The sequence below is a fragment of the Cynocephalus volans genome, chromosome 4, assembly GCF_027409185.1.
Source record: "Cynocephalus volans isolate mCynVol1 chromosome 4, mCynVol1.pri, whole genome shotgun sequence".
NCBI lineage: Eukaryota > Metazoa > Chordata > Mammalia > Dermoptera > Cynocephalidae > Cynocephalus > Cynocephalus volans.
In genome coordinates, this window is record NC_084463.1 from 16,946,851 (window position 1) to 16,965,218 (window position 18,368).

At 47.0% G+C, this 18,368-nt stretch overlaps 1 protein-coding gene across 1 annotated transcript in view; it reads left to right on the plus strand.

Moving 5' to 3' along the window:
- The window catches only part of GRIK4 (glutamate ionotropic receptor kainate type subunit 4), a 307,828-nt gene that overhangs the window by 210,225 nt on the left and 79,235 nt on the right, over nucleotides 1-18,368 (plus strand). The window contains exon 10 of the mRNA XM_063093085.1: nucleotides 17,170-17,277. Within this exon, the coding sequence (XP_062949155.1) occupies nucleotides 17,170-17,277 (108 nt within the window). The remainder of the gene's footprint in view (nucleotides 1-17,169; nucleotides 17,278-18,368) is intronic.

An 18,368-nucleotide genomic window follows, 5' to 3' on the forward strand; every position in this document is an offset into this window, starting at 1 on the left:
AGTGGTGAGAGTGGGCATCCTTGTCTAGTTCCTGTTCTTAAAGGAAAAGCTTTCAGCTTTTCCCCATTCAGGATGATATTGGCAGTGGGTTTATCATATATGGCTTTAATTATGTTGAGATACTTTCCGTCTATACCTAACTTATGGAGGGTCTTTGTCATGAATGAGTGTTGAATTTTATCAAATGCTTTTTCAGCATCTATAGAGATGATCATATGGTCCTTGTGTTTGATTTTATTAATATGGTGTATCACATTTATTGATTTGCGTATGTTGAACCAACCTTGCATCCCTGGGATGAATCCCACTTGATCGTGGTGAATAATTTTACGTATGTGTTGCTGTATTCTGTTTGCTAGTATTTTAGTGAGGATTTTTGCATCTGCCTCCTAATTCTGTCCTATGGAGCAACCCAGGATAGTCTGCTCCTTATTTCTTATCAGCTCTTCAAATATTTAAAAACAGTTTGATTTCACTTCGTTTATTCATTCTTTCATACCTGAATTTAACATAAAAATTTTGCAACTACTCTTTGTTAAGGACCAGAAATGCAAGAAAAATGAGCCATGGTCCATTTAAGAGCTCATAATCTTTTGGGGAAGGCAAAAATTGCAGCTGGCAATTATTGCACAGTGCTTGAATTGTTATGCTCCTCTTATTTTTTCCTTCCCCAAGCAGTGGCACATAGCTATTCCCAAGGTGCCGTGGCTTCTGTACCTCTCACCATTAGGGCTTTTTGGTTTTTCTAGGTGTCTATTAAAACACGAGGCCCAAATTGAATGCCACATTCCAGATGGGGCTGAAGAGTCCAGAGCTGAGAACACTATGGGCCTGTCAGCTTTCTCAGACTGTACACTGAATTTTTGTTCACTGCATTAGCTTGCTTATTGGAATTCATTTTCAAATATTTTATTCATCCTGAACTCTAGGCCTTGGGGTCAATTAATTACTCCACTTGTCACCCCCCAACCCTCCACCAAATACACAGGGTTATTTTCACATGAACTTTGCATAAAAACTAGACCTGAGCAACCCTTTCCTTGGACTACTGATTTATTTCTCTCCGTTCCTATGGAGATGGAGAGACTGGCAGGGCTGGTCAGGAGTGGGTGAGCAGAAAGCCTTGTGAGCTGATAGCCATATTTTGTTTTCAAAGCTGATATAAATTCAGCTTTCAAGGGACTGGTTGTCTGGAAAATCTGAGCACAGTACAGTACTAACCAGAGGCAGGAGGATGGATGAGATGGCTTTTCTGAGTCACTCTTGCAAGCCAAGAACTCAGGAATCCAGTGTCCTCTTTAGAAGGTTCAGAAAATCCAGCTCCAATGTCCTGAACTTCCTGCAGGTCCCTGCCCATTGCTGGGAGGTCAGGCTGTCTCCCTTTAGTCTCCTCTCCTGCCATCCTGCCTGGCAGAGCCCACACAGAGGCAGTTCTGCTCCCTGTCTGCTGGAGGCTGGGATCCTCTGGGGCTGGAAGCTGCTGAGTTTGCTTTGCAGCACCCCTGAGAGGCTTAAAGGCAGCTGCATTCCTTATCATGGCCCTCTGCATCCTGGTGTTCCTGGGAACACCAGGAAATGGCTTCTGTTGCTCCAATGGCAATTTTAGGAGACCTGCCAGTGGCATTCACTCCTGTCACCACCTCCAGACCCCTCCCCCCATTTCAAAAGCGATCATAGAACAACAGAAAATCATGAAAACACCTGCCTGTCAGATGAGATTCTGCAGTGACATTGCCTTCACGTGGCATTGGAGGAACAGTGAGGAGGGGGTCGTGTTGTCCATGGAGAGGTCCTGCCTGGCATCTGTGCCCTTGCCCCCAGCCGTTCTTATTATAAGCTGTGTCCATGACAGCACCAGTCCCATCTGTGCTAAGGAGAACAGCCATTAAGGCTCAGACAGGTTGCCAGTGTGGGGAGGCAGCTCTGAGAATGCCTTGACTGCTACTGTCTAATACATTTTCAATTTGAAGGAGGAGTTCACCATAAATATGCAGATCCTTTGAAGCTGCCTTTGCTGGAACCTGGCTCAGAGCACTGGAGCGGGGGCTTGGTTGCTGGAAATCAGCATCCTCGAGTGTCAGCTCCTGGCTGGGGGACAGAGCTGACATGAGTGGGCCTGCTGGGGAGGCAGCTTGGCGGGCGATGCCCCCAGAGCCAGCTGGAGCAACTTTGCCTTTGATGAGGAAACTGAGCAGAGTGGCAGAGCTGGGTGGAGGGAGGGGAGGAAGAGATGCGTGGTTTGGGGGCTGCTTTGAAGGTTACTGAGAAGTCATTTATTTCTTCCTTTTAATCAAGGAGCCAGAGGCAAGGGAATTGGCATGAGGTTTAATATAGTTGACAACATCTCATAGAATGTCCTAAGTTCTTAGAGTTGGAGGTCACCTAGTCCAGCTTTACTACTAGAGAAGGCATTATGTGAGAGCCTCGTTTCTGGGCTTCAACCCCCTCAGTGGCCTCTGCTTTCAGGGTGGAATGTGCTGGATGCTGCCTACCTCTGGGCTCCCTCTCCTGCACTGCCCCTCAGACGCTCTGCCCAGCAACACCAGATGATGTGTCAGCCTTGCACAGCCAGGCGCTCTCACAAGCCTGTTCCTGTGCACAGACACACACGTCTCTGTGCTCACCTCCATGTCTCCACCTGGCTGTCCCTACTCACAAAACAGCTCAGGACGTCTTCCCTGCACGACCAACCCCCCGGCAGCCCCTATGAGCGTGCAGGTCAGATGCTCCATTTATGAGCATGTGTGGCACTCAGCACAGGCTCGGGCAGTGGAGGCAGGAGTGAATGAGGGACTGGGGGATACAAATCCCACCTCGCTGGGGTCTGGGGAGATGTGCAGGGGCACACAGGATGTGCCAGCCAGGCTCTAAGGGGATCCTAGCCAATGGGACACCAGAGTCCTGGGGACCTGAGGATTCTGTCGTGAGAGTTCTCTAAAGCCACTGCTCCCCAACTTGTTCAAGACAGACTCATTGGACCAACCCCCTCCTCACACTGGCAAGTGGAATTTGTAAATCTGAAATGGAAGGTCCCTAGAGTCACCGATGTGTTCCTCCCTTTCCGTTTTCTTTCCACTCTGTAAGAGCCGTGCTCCTCTAGTTCATTAAAGGCTCTTAAGTTATACCTTCTCCTGAGAGGGACTCAGGCTCTCCCGCCTCTGTGGGGACAGGACAACAGTCAAGGGGCAGAGGAGCTGGCTTTGGAAGGTGTAACCTGAGGGCTTTTTCTCTCCTCCTGTCTCCCTGGCTCACAGACATCTGGTTCTTTCTCCCAAAGCACAGGGGCTTCCTGCTTATCAGCCCTGATGGAAAATTCACTGACCACAGATGCTTATTCACACATCAGCCGACAAACAAATTAGAGCTACTTGAAGGTTTGAACCGGGGGCTGCTTTTGGGCAGAGGAGCAGGGTTTTAAGGAGCTTCATTTCAAATATATTTCTTGTAATATGCCTGATCACGCTTCTGCCTGACATCAGCCTGGGGAAGTTTGCCAGTTCTGAGTGACTCCTTCCCACGCCTCTTCAGCCAGCTCCTGCCTGGAGAGCTGGGGAGGCCAGGCTGCTGATCTGGTCTCGTGAAGCAGCCTCCATCAGTCAGCTCCGATGAGAAGTAGGGAGGCCACAGGCCAGCAGTGTAGAGATCGCAGGCAGGCAGGCCAAGGGGAAAGAAGGAGGTCTACGCAGGGAGGTGAGTAGGAGCTGTGTGCAGGACGGGCAGTGTGGGGTGTTGGGAAGAGCATATGGTTTAGCAGCAGCAACCTCAGGGCTGAGTCCCAGCTCTCTCGGTTTCTAGCATTCTGTTCCTCAATTTCCTCTTCAACAAAATAGGGATGATGTTCATAGTAATAGCTGCTTTATATGCATCCTAAAATTATCGTGAGAACAAAATGAAACATTGTTTATAGCTGTACTTTGAGGATTCTACTATAATTGTGCACATTTTAGTTCTGTCATCTCACATAGAGATGTCTGTCTAAATATATGCAGTATTCCTGGAATCTTGCCTCTGGCCTGGTTTAGGACAGAAAGAAGGACAAAGCAGGGGTGAGCTAGACACTCGGGTCACTCCTGCTTTAACCACACAGCCCTGGAAGAGGACTGCGAAGACCAGCCATGCCAGCTATGCTTGGTGCAAATAAATGCCACCAGCCGGCTCCCCCCTGCTTCAGGACAGGTTCCCCATGGCCATTCCTTCCCCTACCACTCTCCTTCCTCCATCTCAAACCTCTGTCCTTCCTGTCTCCATCCTTTCTTCACTCCCCAACATGGCAACCACACCAGTTCCACTTTGCAGTGGCTCTGGGTGGCCGTGAAGACAAGAGAACCAGAAGCAGTGGTTGGGCCCACTCCTAGGGGAGTCCACAGCACATCAAGGGCCTGTCTGATATGGCAACGCTCAGGCAAGAGCTGCTGACACCCCCCCAAAACTAAAACTTCCCCACTTTCCCAGAGGAAGGCCCTGGCTATCTCCCACCTGCAAGCCTGCCTCCAGCTAGAGGCAGAGGGACGGTCATTCTCAGCCCATCTGAAAGCTCAGAATTTGCACCCACCTCGCCCTCCAGCATTCTACTGACTTCAGTGTCCTGAATGCTGGAAGGACAGGGAGTGACCAGCTTCCTTCAGCCCAGACGCTTCATTAAAACCATTAGTTCAATTGGCATCTGCTGCTCAGAGCTCAAAGTTGTGTTATTAGTGAAACTGCTTTCCCAAGATACTTCTCCACCTGGTGAGTTTAACAAATGAAGCCAGGCATGCCCTGACTGTGTCATGTTCTTTGCAGTAATTTTCTTATAAGATGAAGGATCTCAAGCATTCCTGAGCTCTCTGATAAATTCTCTCCTCGGCAGCTAATCTGAAATACCTCCGGTCTTCCAGGAGGTAGGAAAGGGATGTGCAGATGAGTCTTCCTATTTATGGACTCCGCCATGCACTCACCACGTGTCAATTTGAGGAAGGACAATTTGATCATCCCCCAAAATGTTTGAAGCGAGTCTGGGAGATTTTTGACTGTATAAGAAAAAAAGAGGAAGTTGGGGTGCAGGCAACAGAAATTATTAAACTCACTTAGAACTCTGTCCAAAAAGAAAGATTGAGCATCCTCACTGCTGTACTCTGGGAAATTTAACTTCTGAAACCCTGAGCTAGGTGGGGAGTCCATTAAATCCAGGAGGGCATCATGGAGGGGAGGTGGCATTTTAGGTCAGAGACAAATAGGTGGACTGAGCTCCATTCCTGCCCTAGATAGCGTTTATCTGTTGCTGGAGTCTCTGAGAACAGCCAGTGTGGGTGGGAGGGTGGCAAGGGCTAGACCAGATTATGCTTCCACATTCCAGAGGCTGGGGATTAGGGATGAAAGTCTGGGCACATCTTGGCAAAAGCCAAACATTCAAGTGCAGACAAATGCAGTTGATCCTGATTATTTGTTGATTCTGTATTTGCAAATTTGACTACTTGCTAAAATCTCTTCGTAATCCCCAAATCAATACCCATAGTGCTTTCACAGACATGCACAGAGTGGCAAAACGTTTGAGTCACCCAATGCGTTCGTTCCCAGCTGAGGTTGGTCAGGACCTGCTTGTTTCACCTCTCATACTGACACACACACAAGGACACACATGCAAGTGTCCATTTCACGGTCTGTTTAGTGCCGTATCTTTTGCATTTTTGTGCTTTTTCTTGGCAATTTTTTGTTTAAAATGACCCCCAGACATCATGCTGAAGTGCTGTCTAGTGTTCCTAAGCACAAGAAAGCTGTGCTGTGCCTTACTGAAAAAATACATATGTTAGATAAGCTTCATTTGGGCATGAGTTATAGTGCTGTCATTCAATGTTAATGAATCAACAATATATGTTAAATGAGATGTCTGTAAGCAGAAACCTGCATAAAACAGGGTTATGTATTGATTGGTTAATGAAAATGTTGTGACCAAAGGCTCATGGGAACCTAACCTTGTATCTCCCTTAGGAGCTATGGTTCTGTGTTCCCTAATTCAGTGTTGGTGGTAAATTATAGAACAGAGCCACCATGAATAATGAAAGTCAGCTGGGAGAGAAGAGCAGGAATGAGCAAACTTAGGAGTCACCAAAGTTTTCCTGTAGTGCCTTTTCTGTCTGCATTCTCTGCCCCGTACTCCTGCCCTCCTGTGTTCTCACAATGTCCAAGGAGTCACCTGCCCCTTGATGGTCTGCCTTCCTCTTGGTTTACCTGGTGGAGAAGTAGAACCTAGTGCTACACTCGTGGGGCTAAAAGGAATAACAGTCCTCTAGACCAGTGCTCTAATCCGCCACTTGGATTCTCGCAAATGCATTCTCATGAAGTAGAGCCTGTGCTTGAATGCCTCTAGTGTCAGGGAACTACTACCTATAGGGACAGCATATTCCTTCTTGGAAAGCTATCATTGTTAGAAAGTTCTTCTATCTACCGGGCAGAAATCTTTTTTTCTAAAGCTTCTTCCTTTTGTCCTTAGTTCTGTTTCTTGGGTTTGCACATCTGTTCCATCTTTTCCATGACTGCCTTCACTTCATGGGACTCAGGGCAGGTTGGAGAGGGGCCTTCCTTGCACCCTTCACGTAGGTGGCCACCTGCTTCACCTCCATGCCCAGGCAGCCATGCTTCTGGTGGCCTCCTACAGTCACCTGTCTGAGGCCTCTTTGTGTCACCCATCATAGGCCTGTCTCTCCCAGGCTCTGCCCCAAGGTACTTTGAAAAACTATACCACATTGGGCTGGCCCGTGGCTCACTCGGGAGAGTGTGGTGCTGATAACACCAAGGCCCCGGGTTCAGATCCCATATAGGGATGGCCGGTTAGCTCACTGGGTGAGCGTGGTGCTAACAACACCAAATCAAGGGTTAAGATCCCCTTACCGGTCATCTTTAAAAAAAAAAAAAAAAAAAAAAAACTATACCACATTATAAGTATACGCAGCATTTTAGGCAGTTCCTGTTTGAGCTGGAAGGGGCTAGCCTAGATCCTTCTTTTATAGGTAAGATAACTGAAGACTAAAGTGAGTTGTCCAAAGGAATTTCTTAATTCAATTCAGCAGATACTTATTGAGAACCATTATTGGCTAGGCACTGTCCTAGGAGCTGGAGCACAAATGGGAATTTATTCCTGAAGTCACCAAATATTTAGTGAGTTTTGCTTCCATACTAGGCATTGGGGATATAATGGTGAACAAGACGATCTCATCACTCATGGAATGAATTATCTAGTGGAGAAAGTGGGCTTGAAACAAACAATTAGTTAAAACAAGCTAAATAGTTATATGATCACGAGTGTGTCAAGTGCTACAAAGGAGTAGCTCAGGGCACTATGCATGAGTCCCTTTAATGGGAGACTTCACTGAGTCAGAAGGGTGGGGAAGGGCCTCCCCTGGGGGTGACATTCAGGCAGAAGCTTGATGGATGAGTGGACAACTCCAGGGGAAGGGGAGTGTAAGGACCTGGGACAAGGGCCTCCCAAAGGCCATGGTGGTCAATGGCAAAGCCAGGTCAGAAAGCCAGAACTCCCGACTCTGTACCTTTTCCACTGTATGCCTCTCTCCCCTTCCTCACACTCTATTAAAATATTCTCTTCTACATACATAAGTCAGTCTCAAAGGCAAGGAGAAGCAAAGGCCAACTTCAGGGATGTAGAATCTCAGGCAGGAATGCTTATGGCAAATACCAATGAATAAAGAATAATGATTCAAATAGTACTAAATGTTTAACTATACATCAACAACCCAGTAAAATTAATATCTTGGGGGCAGTGTAGCATAGTGGTTCTGCCTGGGTTTGAATCTGCATTAACTATGGAACTTTGGGCAAGAAAACTAAGCACCCTTAGCCTCAGTTTTCTTACCTGTAAAATGGGGATGATAATAGTACCTCCCTTGTAGTGTGACTGGTAAGTATTAAGTGAGATAGCAAATATAAAGCATTTAGTCCAGTACTTGGCATGTGGTAAATGTCCAAAGGTACTAACTTGAAAAATTTTCTTATAGTTAGTCTTTTAGTTACAACAGGTGACCAGGACTAGGAGTTCATCGATGCCAAAAATATATTTATTGAACATCAGTTACATTCCAGGTACTCTGCTCGGGGCTGATGATAGAGTAGTGAACTGGTGTGGTGTCCAAATCCCTCGTGCCGGGTATTTGCACACTTGTGGGGAATAACTCACATTTAGGTTGCAATTCAGGACACACAAAAACACCCACCTGTACATAACTGAAACCAAAGCTTATGAAAGAGTAGTTACCCCTGCTATGTATATTACACTCTAATCTATTCTAGAAATAGATATTTTTTAAATGCAGGTCTCAACCCACTAAATTGATTTCATAACCCAGTAATAGATCGCCACCAAAGTTTAACAAAACACTGCCTTAGACTAACTGAGCTGTGGGCTTAATAAAGCCCAGATAGAGTTCATTTGATAGGGAGTCTGCCCAGCTTTCCCTAGACTTGTTTCAATCTCTTACCTTTAGGCATTTGCCATTTCGATCCTGAATGTCCTTTTTGATCCTGAATTTGCACCACATTTTACAATCAAGCACATATTTTGATGGCTCCTCTGGCTAAGAGAAGGAGGTCTTTGGCCAACTTCAGCAACTTCCCCTGTTGTTCAGATCACCTCTTCAGGCACTCAGCTGGGCGCTTACTCATGACCCAGTCTCCCATGTAAACCAGACTTTTACGATTGGAAATATTGGACTTATGTTCAATAAACACTTACTCCTCCATGCCGGGGTGTTTGCAATGGAGGCATATATCAAGGTATAGACCCGTGCTACATACACTCTGAAACTCTGACTCCATCTCAACTCATTCCTGGGATCTCCATTCATAGTGCCTCACAGCTGGATGTCACTTTTTCTGCCCTTATGTCAAAATCAGTTCTGTGCACTCAAGGAGACATTAATACATTATTACATGCATCCTTCCTAATGACAACTTCAATTCAGAACTGTGAACCTGAGGTTTAAAAAATGGGTCATTGGTTACAGTTTATCCAACTTAGGAGGGCCCTAGAATATAAGAATTTGGAATAGAAAGAGCTTGCATTTGGATAGGCCTTTAAACTTTTGTCCCATCTGTGATTGCTTCAGATCATCCCAATAAGGGAAGAAGGAAAACGAGACTAGCCTTATCAGTAGCAAAACTGACTTCCCAAGGCCACATGGTAAGTGGCAGGGTAGAACTTAAACCCAGGTCTCCCTGACTTCTGGTCAGCTGTGTTCCCACCAGACACACAACAGTACTGCTATCTTACGTTCCCATGGCTTATCATAGCTTGTCAAAGCCGTCATATTCACTATCTCTGTTACTTATCAACAACAATGCTGTACCAGGAGTAGACAGGTTCATTTATTTCAATTTTTACAGATGAGGATGTTTCAGAGAGGTTAAGTGACTTGCCCAATGTCATACAGCTTATGTATGGCAAAAGAGGAGAGAAAATTTGGGTCTCTGGTACTGCCTGCATCCTGTTGTGCCAAGCTCCTAAGCAACCACCCTGGCTCCTGCCCAGGATCAGTTATGTGGACTTTTTTAGCTGAGTCCCTTCAGAGCTGTGTCCTCCAATAAACAAGTTCACAGTGACCAGAAAGGTGCATAGGAAGGCCCAGGTTTTAAGGCCAAGACAGCCTACACCTGCCCTAACTCAACCAGATGGTATAGTAGTAACTAGAATCTGAGTTCAAATTCCAGTTTAATTCCCTTTTAACTGGGTGATCCTCAGCAAGTTTCTTAATGTCTCTGAATCTCAGTTTCATTCATTCAAAAAAAACTTGTATGAAAGTGCCCACGCTCAGCTTTATTATTGTCTGAAGCGCCTACACTAAGTCTACATTTCTCAGGTGGGAATAATAACAGGATTGTTATGCATAACCAAGGACATTTATGTAAGCAAACCACATGGCTGAGGGCCCAGCATGCAAAGGTGATCAATAAGTATTTACAAAACCTGACTCTGAAACAGGACTCACCCTGCCTTGAAGTTATGTCGGTTTCCCTAGAAGAAGCTGGATCCTGGCAGCGCTGAGTGCAAAGAACAATCATCTGTCTAAATGTACATAAAATATTAAATGTTATAGTGCTGTGTGCACATCGACAGATGCAGGCAAGGATGTGAGGAAATCCCTCAGGGCTTTAAAAATGAATCCCTTTTTACCTACTTGGGAGAGAACTAAGTGGCAAAATGACAACCCTGAGCGATTCCAGTAGGAGTGAGAGGGCTGTGAACAGGCAGGATCACCAGGGCTCCCCCTCAGCAGCAGGGCGTGTGAGTCCCACGGACAACAACCAGGCAAGTCCCAGGGCCTCCAGGACTGGTCTGCAGGGTAGGACCTGAGGACTCACTTACTGCAGCTGGGAAGGAAACTGAGGCACAGAGAGGGGAAGGGACTTGGTGAAGTTTGTGTCAGCTCTGCTAACATGCCAGGCCCTTTGCTAAGCCTGTCCCCATCACTATCCTCTTGACTCTGTAACAAAATAGTACAGTGGTTAGGAGCATATGCTTTGGGGATGGGAAAGCATGGGTTTGAATCCCCATTCTGTATTTAGCAGTGTGTGACTTTGAGGACATTAATTACCTAACCTTGCTAGGACTGAGGACTTTTTGAAATCTGTAAAATGAATATAAAAACATCTCTTATAGATGTGCTGAGGATTAAATGAGATGATACAAGCAAAGTTCCTGGTGCATTTGTTCAGCTAAATTTTATTGAGCATCTACAATAAACTAGGCACTGTGCCAGGATAAAAGGGCAGGCAAAACAGCTATGATCTCTGCCCTCTTGAAGCTTATTGTATAGTAAGAACATCAGGCAGTAAGCAATAGTTATTGAAGGAAAAGAATATAGTTCTGAGAGAAGTTTGCCTTCGGGAGATAAGGAAAGTCTTCCTTGAGGAAGTGATCTTTGAGCTGAGGCCTGAAGGATTAACAGGTGTAAACTAGATCAAAGTTTGGAAAACTTTTTCTATGAAGGTCCAGATAGTAAATATTTAGTCTTTGCAGACCACACAGTCTCTGTTGCAACTCTGCTGTTGTAGATGAACACAGTCACAATGTATGAGTGAACAAGCATGGACATGTTCCAATAAAACTTTATTTCCAGAAACAGGCAGTGGGCCAGATTCGGCCTGTAGTCCATGGTTTGCCAACCCCTGACCTAACTGAAAGAGGGCCGGAGGGGCAGGGGTTTGTGGGGCAAGGATTGTTCCAGACAGGGAATGGCACATGCCAAGACCTCACAGGAAGGAGTTTGTCGCACTTGAGCGCGTAAAGAAGGCAGGTGTGACTGGAGCACAGAAAAAGCTGGAGAAAATAGTGTGAGACAAGGGTGGAGAGTGGGCAGAGAACAGGCCGCATGAGGCCTTATAGGCCATTTTAAGGATTTCTGTCTCTATCTTTAAAGCAAAATGGAAAAGAACCAAAGGGTTTTAAACAGGGCTGATGTGATCGTATGTGAGATTTTGTAGTGAAGACTGGCTGCTGCTATGTGAAGAACAGAACAGAAAGAGGCCCAGAGTGGATTCTAGTCCAGGGGAAGTTCAGTGGGAACTTGGACTAGGTTGGAGGCAGTTTGGGGAAGTTAACTGACTTGCTCAGGGTCACCCAGCACTGTGGTCACAGTGCCAGGTGCTGACGCAGGTCTCCGGAGTCCAGGTGACATACTGGACCCCTGTGGTCATGGCCCCTGGACGAGCACTGCCTGTAGTGTAATGCTGGGGGAATAACCAACTTGCTTATGCTGACCTGGGGTCACATGGCAGACCAAATCCAGGTCTCTGGCACTCATTCACTTGTACAGTCATCACCTTTCCAAAGGATGGAGGGAAGTCCCTGTGGATGCCCTGGAGCCCCTTCACTACAGTCCCTTGAGCCCCCAGCTCCCTTGTCTATGCTGTCCTTACAAGCAATTCTTTCAAGCATGGTCCCTGCCTACTCTACCCAGGGGTCTTCAACACAGCTCCTGGAAGGACAGAGGCTCAGAGACATTCTGTCCTAATAGGAGCAAGAAGTGACAGCTCACAGTGGGGAAAGAAACAAACATGCGAAAAGTAGACAAATTAATTTATAAAAACACAGAAATGCAGACAAGTGGCCCTCCACATTCCATTAGCCCACAGGGCAGCAGTGTATCATCACAGCACCTGAAGCCATAACTGGCTTCATGATGGTAACACTGCGTATTAAGGTAAAGATGCTCACTCCAGAGGAATGTATAATTCCTCTAGAAAGGACTTTTGGAAATAATGCTTTTGGATAAATAAAATATCCCAAATTTTAGTGCTTAATGGAGCAATATTATTGTTAATTTATTTAAGTCTGTGTCCTTTGGGGACATTGGGTAAATCACACTTCCTATGCATATGCAAACACATCCACCATCAGTTATACGTACTTAAATTTTCATATCTGACTAAGCACTCCTATCATAAAATGCTTCTCCTAGTAGCATTAGAATTGGTAGTTAGAAGGACTTCACGTCTGTTTTAAATATTGTGATGCCAGTTAAGCAGCATAATGGCCTGGTTTTGAATCCCCTTTTTTTCTACTTACCAGCTGTGACTTGGGTAAATTATTAACTTATCTGGACAATGAGATTAGTTGCGTAGAATTCTAGTGCCCAGAGCCTGTCTGTGCCTGGTGGGCACTGGTGGTATGCAGAACCAGCTGGCACCAGTTTACACACATCTATTCCCAGTTCTGTGTTCAATAACATCATGTCAGTAGCTTGAAATCAGCCATGGTGGGAGTGCTTGCACCACAGAAATTGGCAAACACTACACATAAGGGCTTTTTCTTTTATCCTGGAGGGCCAGTTTTAAAACATCTCCTAGCCCCCCTAACTCAATCACTGTTAGTCTCTATGCCGTGGCCTTTGCTGTCACCATGACTGTCATCTGAGTTGCTCTTTCTGCTCTACTCTAATCCAGTCCACATCAGAATTACCTGGCGAGCTTGCTGGGCCCTACCTCTGGAGTTTCTGAGTTAGTCAGTATGGGATGGAGCCCAAAAGTTTGCATTTCTGATGCTGATGCTGCTGGTTTAGGACCCAAACTTTGAGACACTGGACTAATCTGTCTAATAAATTAAAGCCCACAGTGCAAAGTAGAGCACAGAAGAGATCCCACCTTCCGTCTCAGGTAATGGCACTAAAAATTAACAAATACTGACATAGACTTTGCACAGACATCATCTCATTTAATCTCCTTAAGAACCCTATGAGGTAATAATTACTGTTTAATCCTCATTTTATAGATGGAGGAAACATGCTCATAGGGATGTAGTAACTTACCTGGCTACACTGCTCGTAGGCAGAGAAGCCATATTAAACCCAGGTCCTCTCACTCTGGGGCCATGTGTCAGTGGTGCAGGTTGTGCAATGCTCAAGGGCTCCAGCCTGAACTCTGCACTCCCAGGTGTGCACTGGTAGGGCCACACCAGCCCAGAGGGGTGCTTTGTTATGATCTGCATTAAAATGCTGTATAGGCTGGCAGTGGCCCTGTCTAAATCCATGTCCTCTCCTCCTTCACTGCAGCCCCTGGGGCCTCTAAACTGGTGGAAGGGCAGAACAGGTGGGAGAGACAGAGAGTACCGAGAGAGCCAAGGAGAGACATTATCTCACACAAAACCAAGCCTGCCCATGTGGGCAATGGAAACTGCTTAGAAAACAGCTGTTCCTACAGGAGGTTTTGGGGGCAGGTGTCGGCGGGGAAGAGCAAGGGGTTTTGGCTGGAGGCAGAACCACAGATTGTCAGTGATGAGAGAGCTGTGTCTCCTGCCCACCCCTGGCACGTGTGTGGCCTTGAAGTTGCCCAGTGGGTGGGGCAATTAGCCTGTAACCCAGGGCGCCTGGCTCTGTCTCTCCCCTTCCCTCCCACTGCCTTGCTGCAATTAGATTACGCTGGGTAATAGCTGCCAAGCTGCTTTGTGGGATCTGATGAGTTTATTAATTTCTTGGGGGCTAATGGGAGGATGGGTGGGAGGTTCATTTCCTGACTGGAACTTTAGGGCTAATTAGTCTCTTTGCCGTGTCTCCAGAGGTGGGGGGTGGGAAGGTGTGATGCTCAGGCTGTCGGGTCGGGCTTTGGATAAATCATTTCTATCCCTGGCTTTTATGGGAACCTGTCTCATGGTTTGGGTAAAACCAAAGAGTGTGGGGCTGTGACTTCTCAGAGCAGGTGGTTAGTGAGGATTGGGTTCAGAACAGCGGAGGCGGGAAAGGGGCAGGCGGAGCCAAGGTCTTACTGGCCCTTTTGGTGTGAAGTGTCGGTTTAAGGTGACAAATAGGGCTCTAAAAAGTTCAATCCTACTCCATTCAAATGCCATCCAGCACAATTGCTCTTTGTGTTCTTTCTGTCCAAATATGATCCTTCCCAGCCGAGGAGATGATCAGGGCCTAGTTCTACCCATTTTGAAGACTCAGAAACTGAGCCTCCAAAAGGACAATAATTTCACCTGACTTTGAGGGTTGTCGAGACCGAGAAGAAAGTTCTGTATCTGGAGTTCTTGCTGGATGGCTGAGGCCCCTTGAAGCCATTCCCTGGTCAGCCTGGCTGGCTTAAGCAGAGGAAACATCAGCATCTTCACCCTAAGAGATAGCCTCAGAAGTGGGAAAGAACACAGATTTAGAAGTCAGACAGATCTGGGTTAAGCCTGTGCCATACCTACTGACATTAAACCTCTCTGAACCTCCATTTCTTCATAAATAAAATAGAAACATCACAACTACTCCAAAGTGTTGATGGGAGAGTTTGAAGAGATGATAGAACTTGATGCATCTAACACAACAGCTATGCAGTAACTGTTACCCTTTCCCTTTCATTGGGAAATCTAGCAAGCTCATCCTTCATCTCCTTACCTCTTGCCCCGGCAGAGGAGGAGGAAGGAGCAGCTCAGGCAATAACATGCCTGGCTAGGCCCTTTGAGGGAAAGCAGGAGCTGCAGGGGCCAGAGGAGGGCTCACCTGCCTTATGCCCATGCCTCGCCCACAACAGCAATCTGGCAACAGGAGATGATGCCTTTCCCTGCTTCTAAAGCCCGTCTCTGAGCGAGGCGCTGGGGCATGAGCACAAACAAGGCCAGCCCTGCTGTTGTGAGCCACACGGGCTAGTGGAGAGACACACAGATAAACAAAAATGTGCGAGAGAACATTGGGAGAGTCGCACAGGATGGCGTGCAGGTGTCCTTGAGAAGATTCATCTGGAGTTAAGAGCACAAGACATAAAGATCAGGCCTCTCAGCTGACAGGCTGTGTGACCTGAGGCAGGTTGGGTGTGCTCTTTTATTTGGGCCTCAGTTTCTTTATCTGTAAAGTGGGGTATGCTGTACGGGTATGCTTGAGACACTGCTTTAAACCGAAAGTGAGCACCAGCGTGGACAGAACCATTTAGCCCTTGCAGAGGTGGAGAAAGCTGCCCACTCTTTTCCAGGCAGCATCCTCACAAAGGCACGGAGAGGAGTTTTTGGTCCTCTCCCCTTTAAAGGCCCACCTGCTGAGACCAGCAGGCTCCTGCCTGGGACTGGAGGCCTGCGAGAGCTCTCAGCTGACCGCCCAGGGCAGTCCTACTTGGTCCTGCCCTCTCCTGGCTCCACCTCCTCCAGACCACGAAGGCAGGGAGCTGGCTTCTGCTCCCCAGGACCCTGGCCCTCTGGCCCCCCAGGTGGGAGTGGGAGCTGAGGGTGAGACACGTCTTTACTGTTGTTGGAGCTGCCACAGAGAACCCAGAGCCCAGCTCCAGGGAATAGAGCCACATGGCATCCATGGAACTAGTGAGCCTTTTCCAGGGAAGCTGCTGCTGGGGCCTGGAAACACTGGCAGAGGCGGATGTGTGCACTTCTCTGGGTTTCTAGCCAACTGCTGGCCTCTCCCTGGCCGCCCACCTCACACCCTCAGCAACAGAAGAGATTTGCCAGGGGCTCCAGGAGTAGAAATACATTGGGGTTTTATGTATGTACATTATATATTTATATATGTTATTTGTACATTTTATATATTCTATATTTCTATAAATATATATTTTAAAGGGTTTTACTGGGAGAAGTGAACAATCTAAAAACCCGCTGCTGTTGAGTTTGGGTTAGGTAACTTCCTAGAATGGGGAACTGAGGGAGTCATGGGTTTTTTTTCCTTTAGAGGTCTTTTTAAGACAATGGTATAGTTGACAGTAATGTATCATACACTTAAAAATGTGTTGAGGGTAGATCTCATGTGAAGTGTTTTTACCACCATAAAATAAAAATAAAAATTAAATAAAAGGCAATAATAAAAAAAAAAAAAGACAATGGGGAAGTGGAAAGAAAATAGCTTTTATTGAGTGCCAGGTTAAATACATTCTCACAATGACCCAAAACCGTGTCCATTATTATTCCCATTTTACAGATGAGGCAACATGCTCAGTGAGTTCAGTAACTTTTCTGAGGTTACACAATGAGATCTCTGCTCCTGGGTCTGGGTGAATAATGCAACGTCAAACTGGTACATAGGTGACCTCGGTTGGCTCCAAGAGGAAGGTAGGGCAAACGTCACCATCCTCAGAAGGGGAAACTGAGGCTCTGAAAGATTTCAATAATTTGTGTAAGTTCTCAGGGCTAGCAAGTGAATCAACCAGGACTAGAAGCTGTAGGTCTTCATTCCTCTCGTTCGTTCATTCATTCATTCATTTATGTATTTAACCGTCCACCAAATGCTTACTAAAGGTCCTGGTATATGCCAGCTTTCTCCCGTGTACCATTCTGATTCTTATGTAGATGATCAGGATTACTGAAGGCAGGCGGAAGCAGAAGAGCTCTGTGGCCCATGCCTGCCTCCAAATAATGCAATTCCATATGTTTCATTCCCTTCCGAGTGAGAAAAGTTCCCTGAATTGCATTCCATTCTTGATTTATTTTTCCATTTCCCTCTCCCACCTCTCCCAAGTCTTTATTCCTTTATTCTCTTACTCTCAGAGGCCCCTCATTTCCTCTCGCCCCGCACCCTGTGTAACAGCACCCCTGCCTCCTGCTCCATAGTTCACATCCCTCCCTTCTCAGGCTTACGTGCAGCCCAACCGGATGCAGAGGACTGGCCTCTCGGCTCTGTCCACCCTTGGAGCATGCAGGACCTCAGCAGCCCAGCCTGCCCAGCTCATCCTTCCCACATTTCTCCCCAGTCCTCTCATTGGTCTCCTCAGATCGGCCAGTGGCACGTGGCGGAGGGCCTCAGCATGGACAGCCGCCTCTACGCTTCCAACATCTCGGACAGTCTCTTCAACACCACCCTGGTCGTCACCACCATCCTGGTAAGCGGGGTCTCCCAGGCCTCCACATGAAGCTCCCTGGGGTGCCTGCCCCAGCTTGGAGCTCTCACAGGCTTCCCAGTGAACAGAAGATGGGAGCTCTAATCACAGCACCGAGGCCAATTTATGACAGTGTAATTACACTCAAGTTGCAGTTTCATATGGAAATGCTATTTGATGAGTTCCAAAGCAGCTGGGGAAGAGAGATGGAGTCGAGAGACACCACAGTTTGTGGATGCCTCTTTCAGGGGCACCCTGACAGCCGGGGCAGCTGTGCCTGGCGAAGGGGAGGGGACCTTATGACATGGGTTGGGGAAGCTGGATCCAGGCCACTGGGGTGGCCCCCTGCTCATTCCCAGCAGCCCACCTTGCTGAGTGCCTGCTGTGCACAAATAGGACCCTCCCCAACTCCACCCCCCAAGTAGACACCTGAATGTCTGTGGGTTTACAAGGCCTGTTTCTCCATTTCCAGATGGTGAAAAGAGAGTTTGCAAGTAATCTATAGGGCAAGGGACCATCTGCCTTTTTTATTTGATTCAGTTCTATTCAATAATAACTGAGTTCATCCCCCTGCCCCCGCCACACACCAGGCACTGTGCTCAGTCCTGGAGACCAAAGATGAGTAAGACTCAGTCTCTATCCTCAGAGAGGTTATAATTTAGTAGATCGGATAAGTCAAGTGCACACACAACCAGGAATTATTTGTCTTCCCCCATGAAGATCCCATGTTTTAAAAGATTTATCAATTAAACCAACTGCATGTGTTAAGCAACAATTAGTTTGTTCCTCACCCCTGCCCCCCTGTCTTTCTTTGAGCTAATCAAAAGTGTATTTCCCTGCCTGGCACAGCATCTTAGCAGCAGGAGCTAACCAGTGTTGCCTCACTGATATCACTTCAGCCCAAAGCAAAGAGAGGACGGAGAATTTAGCCCACCCAGCCTTATCCATGCTAACTGTACAAGGTCTGCAAAGGTTTCCCTTTCTTTTAGGCTTTTGAGATACTAGAAAGAGCTTCTGGACCTCCATCACTATCTTCATGAACTCCTGGGGCCCAGGAACCCTGGGCTGGGATGATTGATCCACTATAGGCAGAG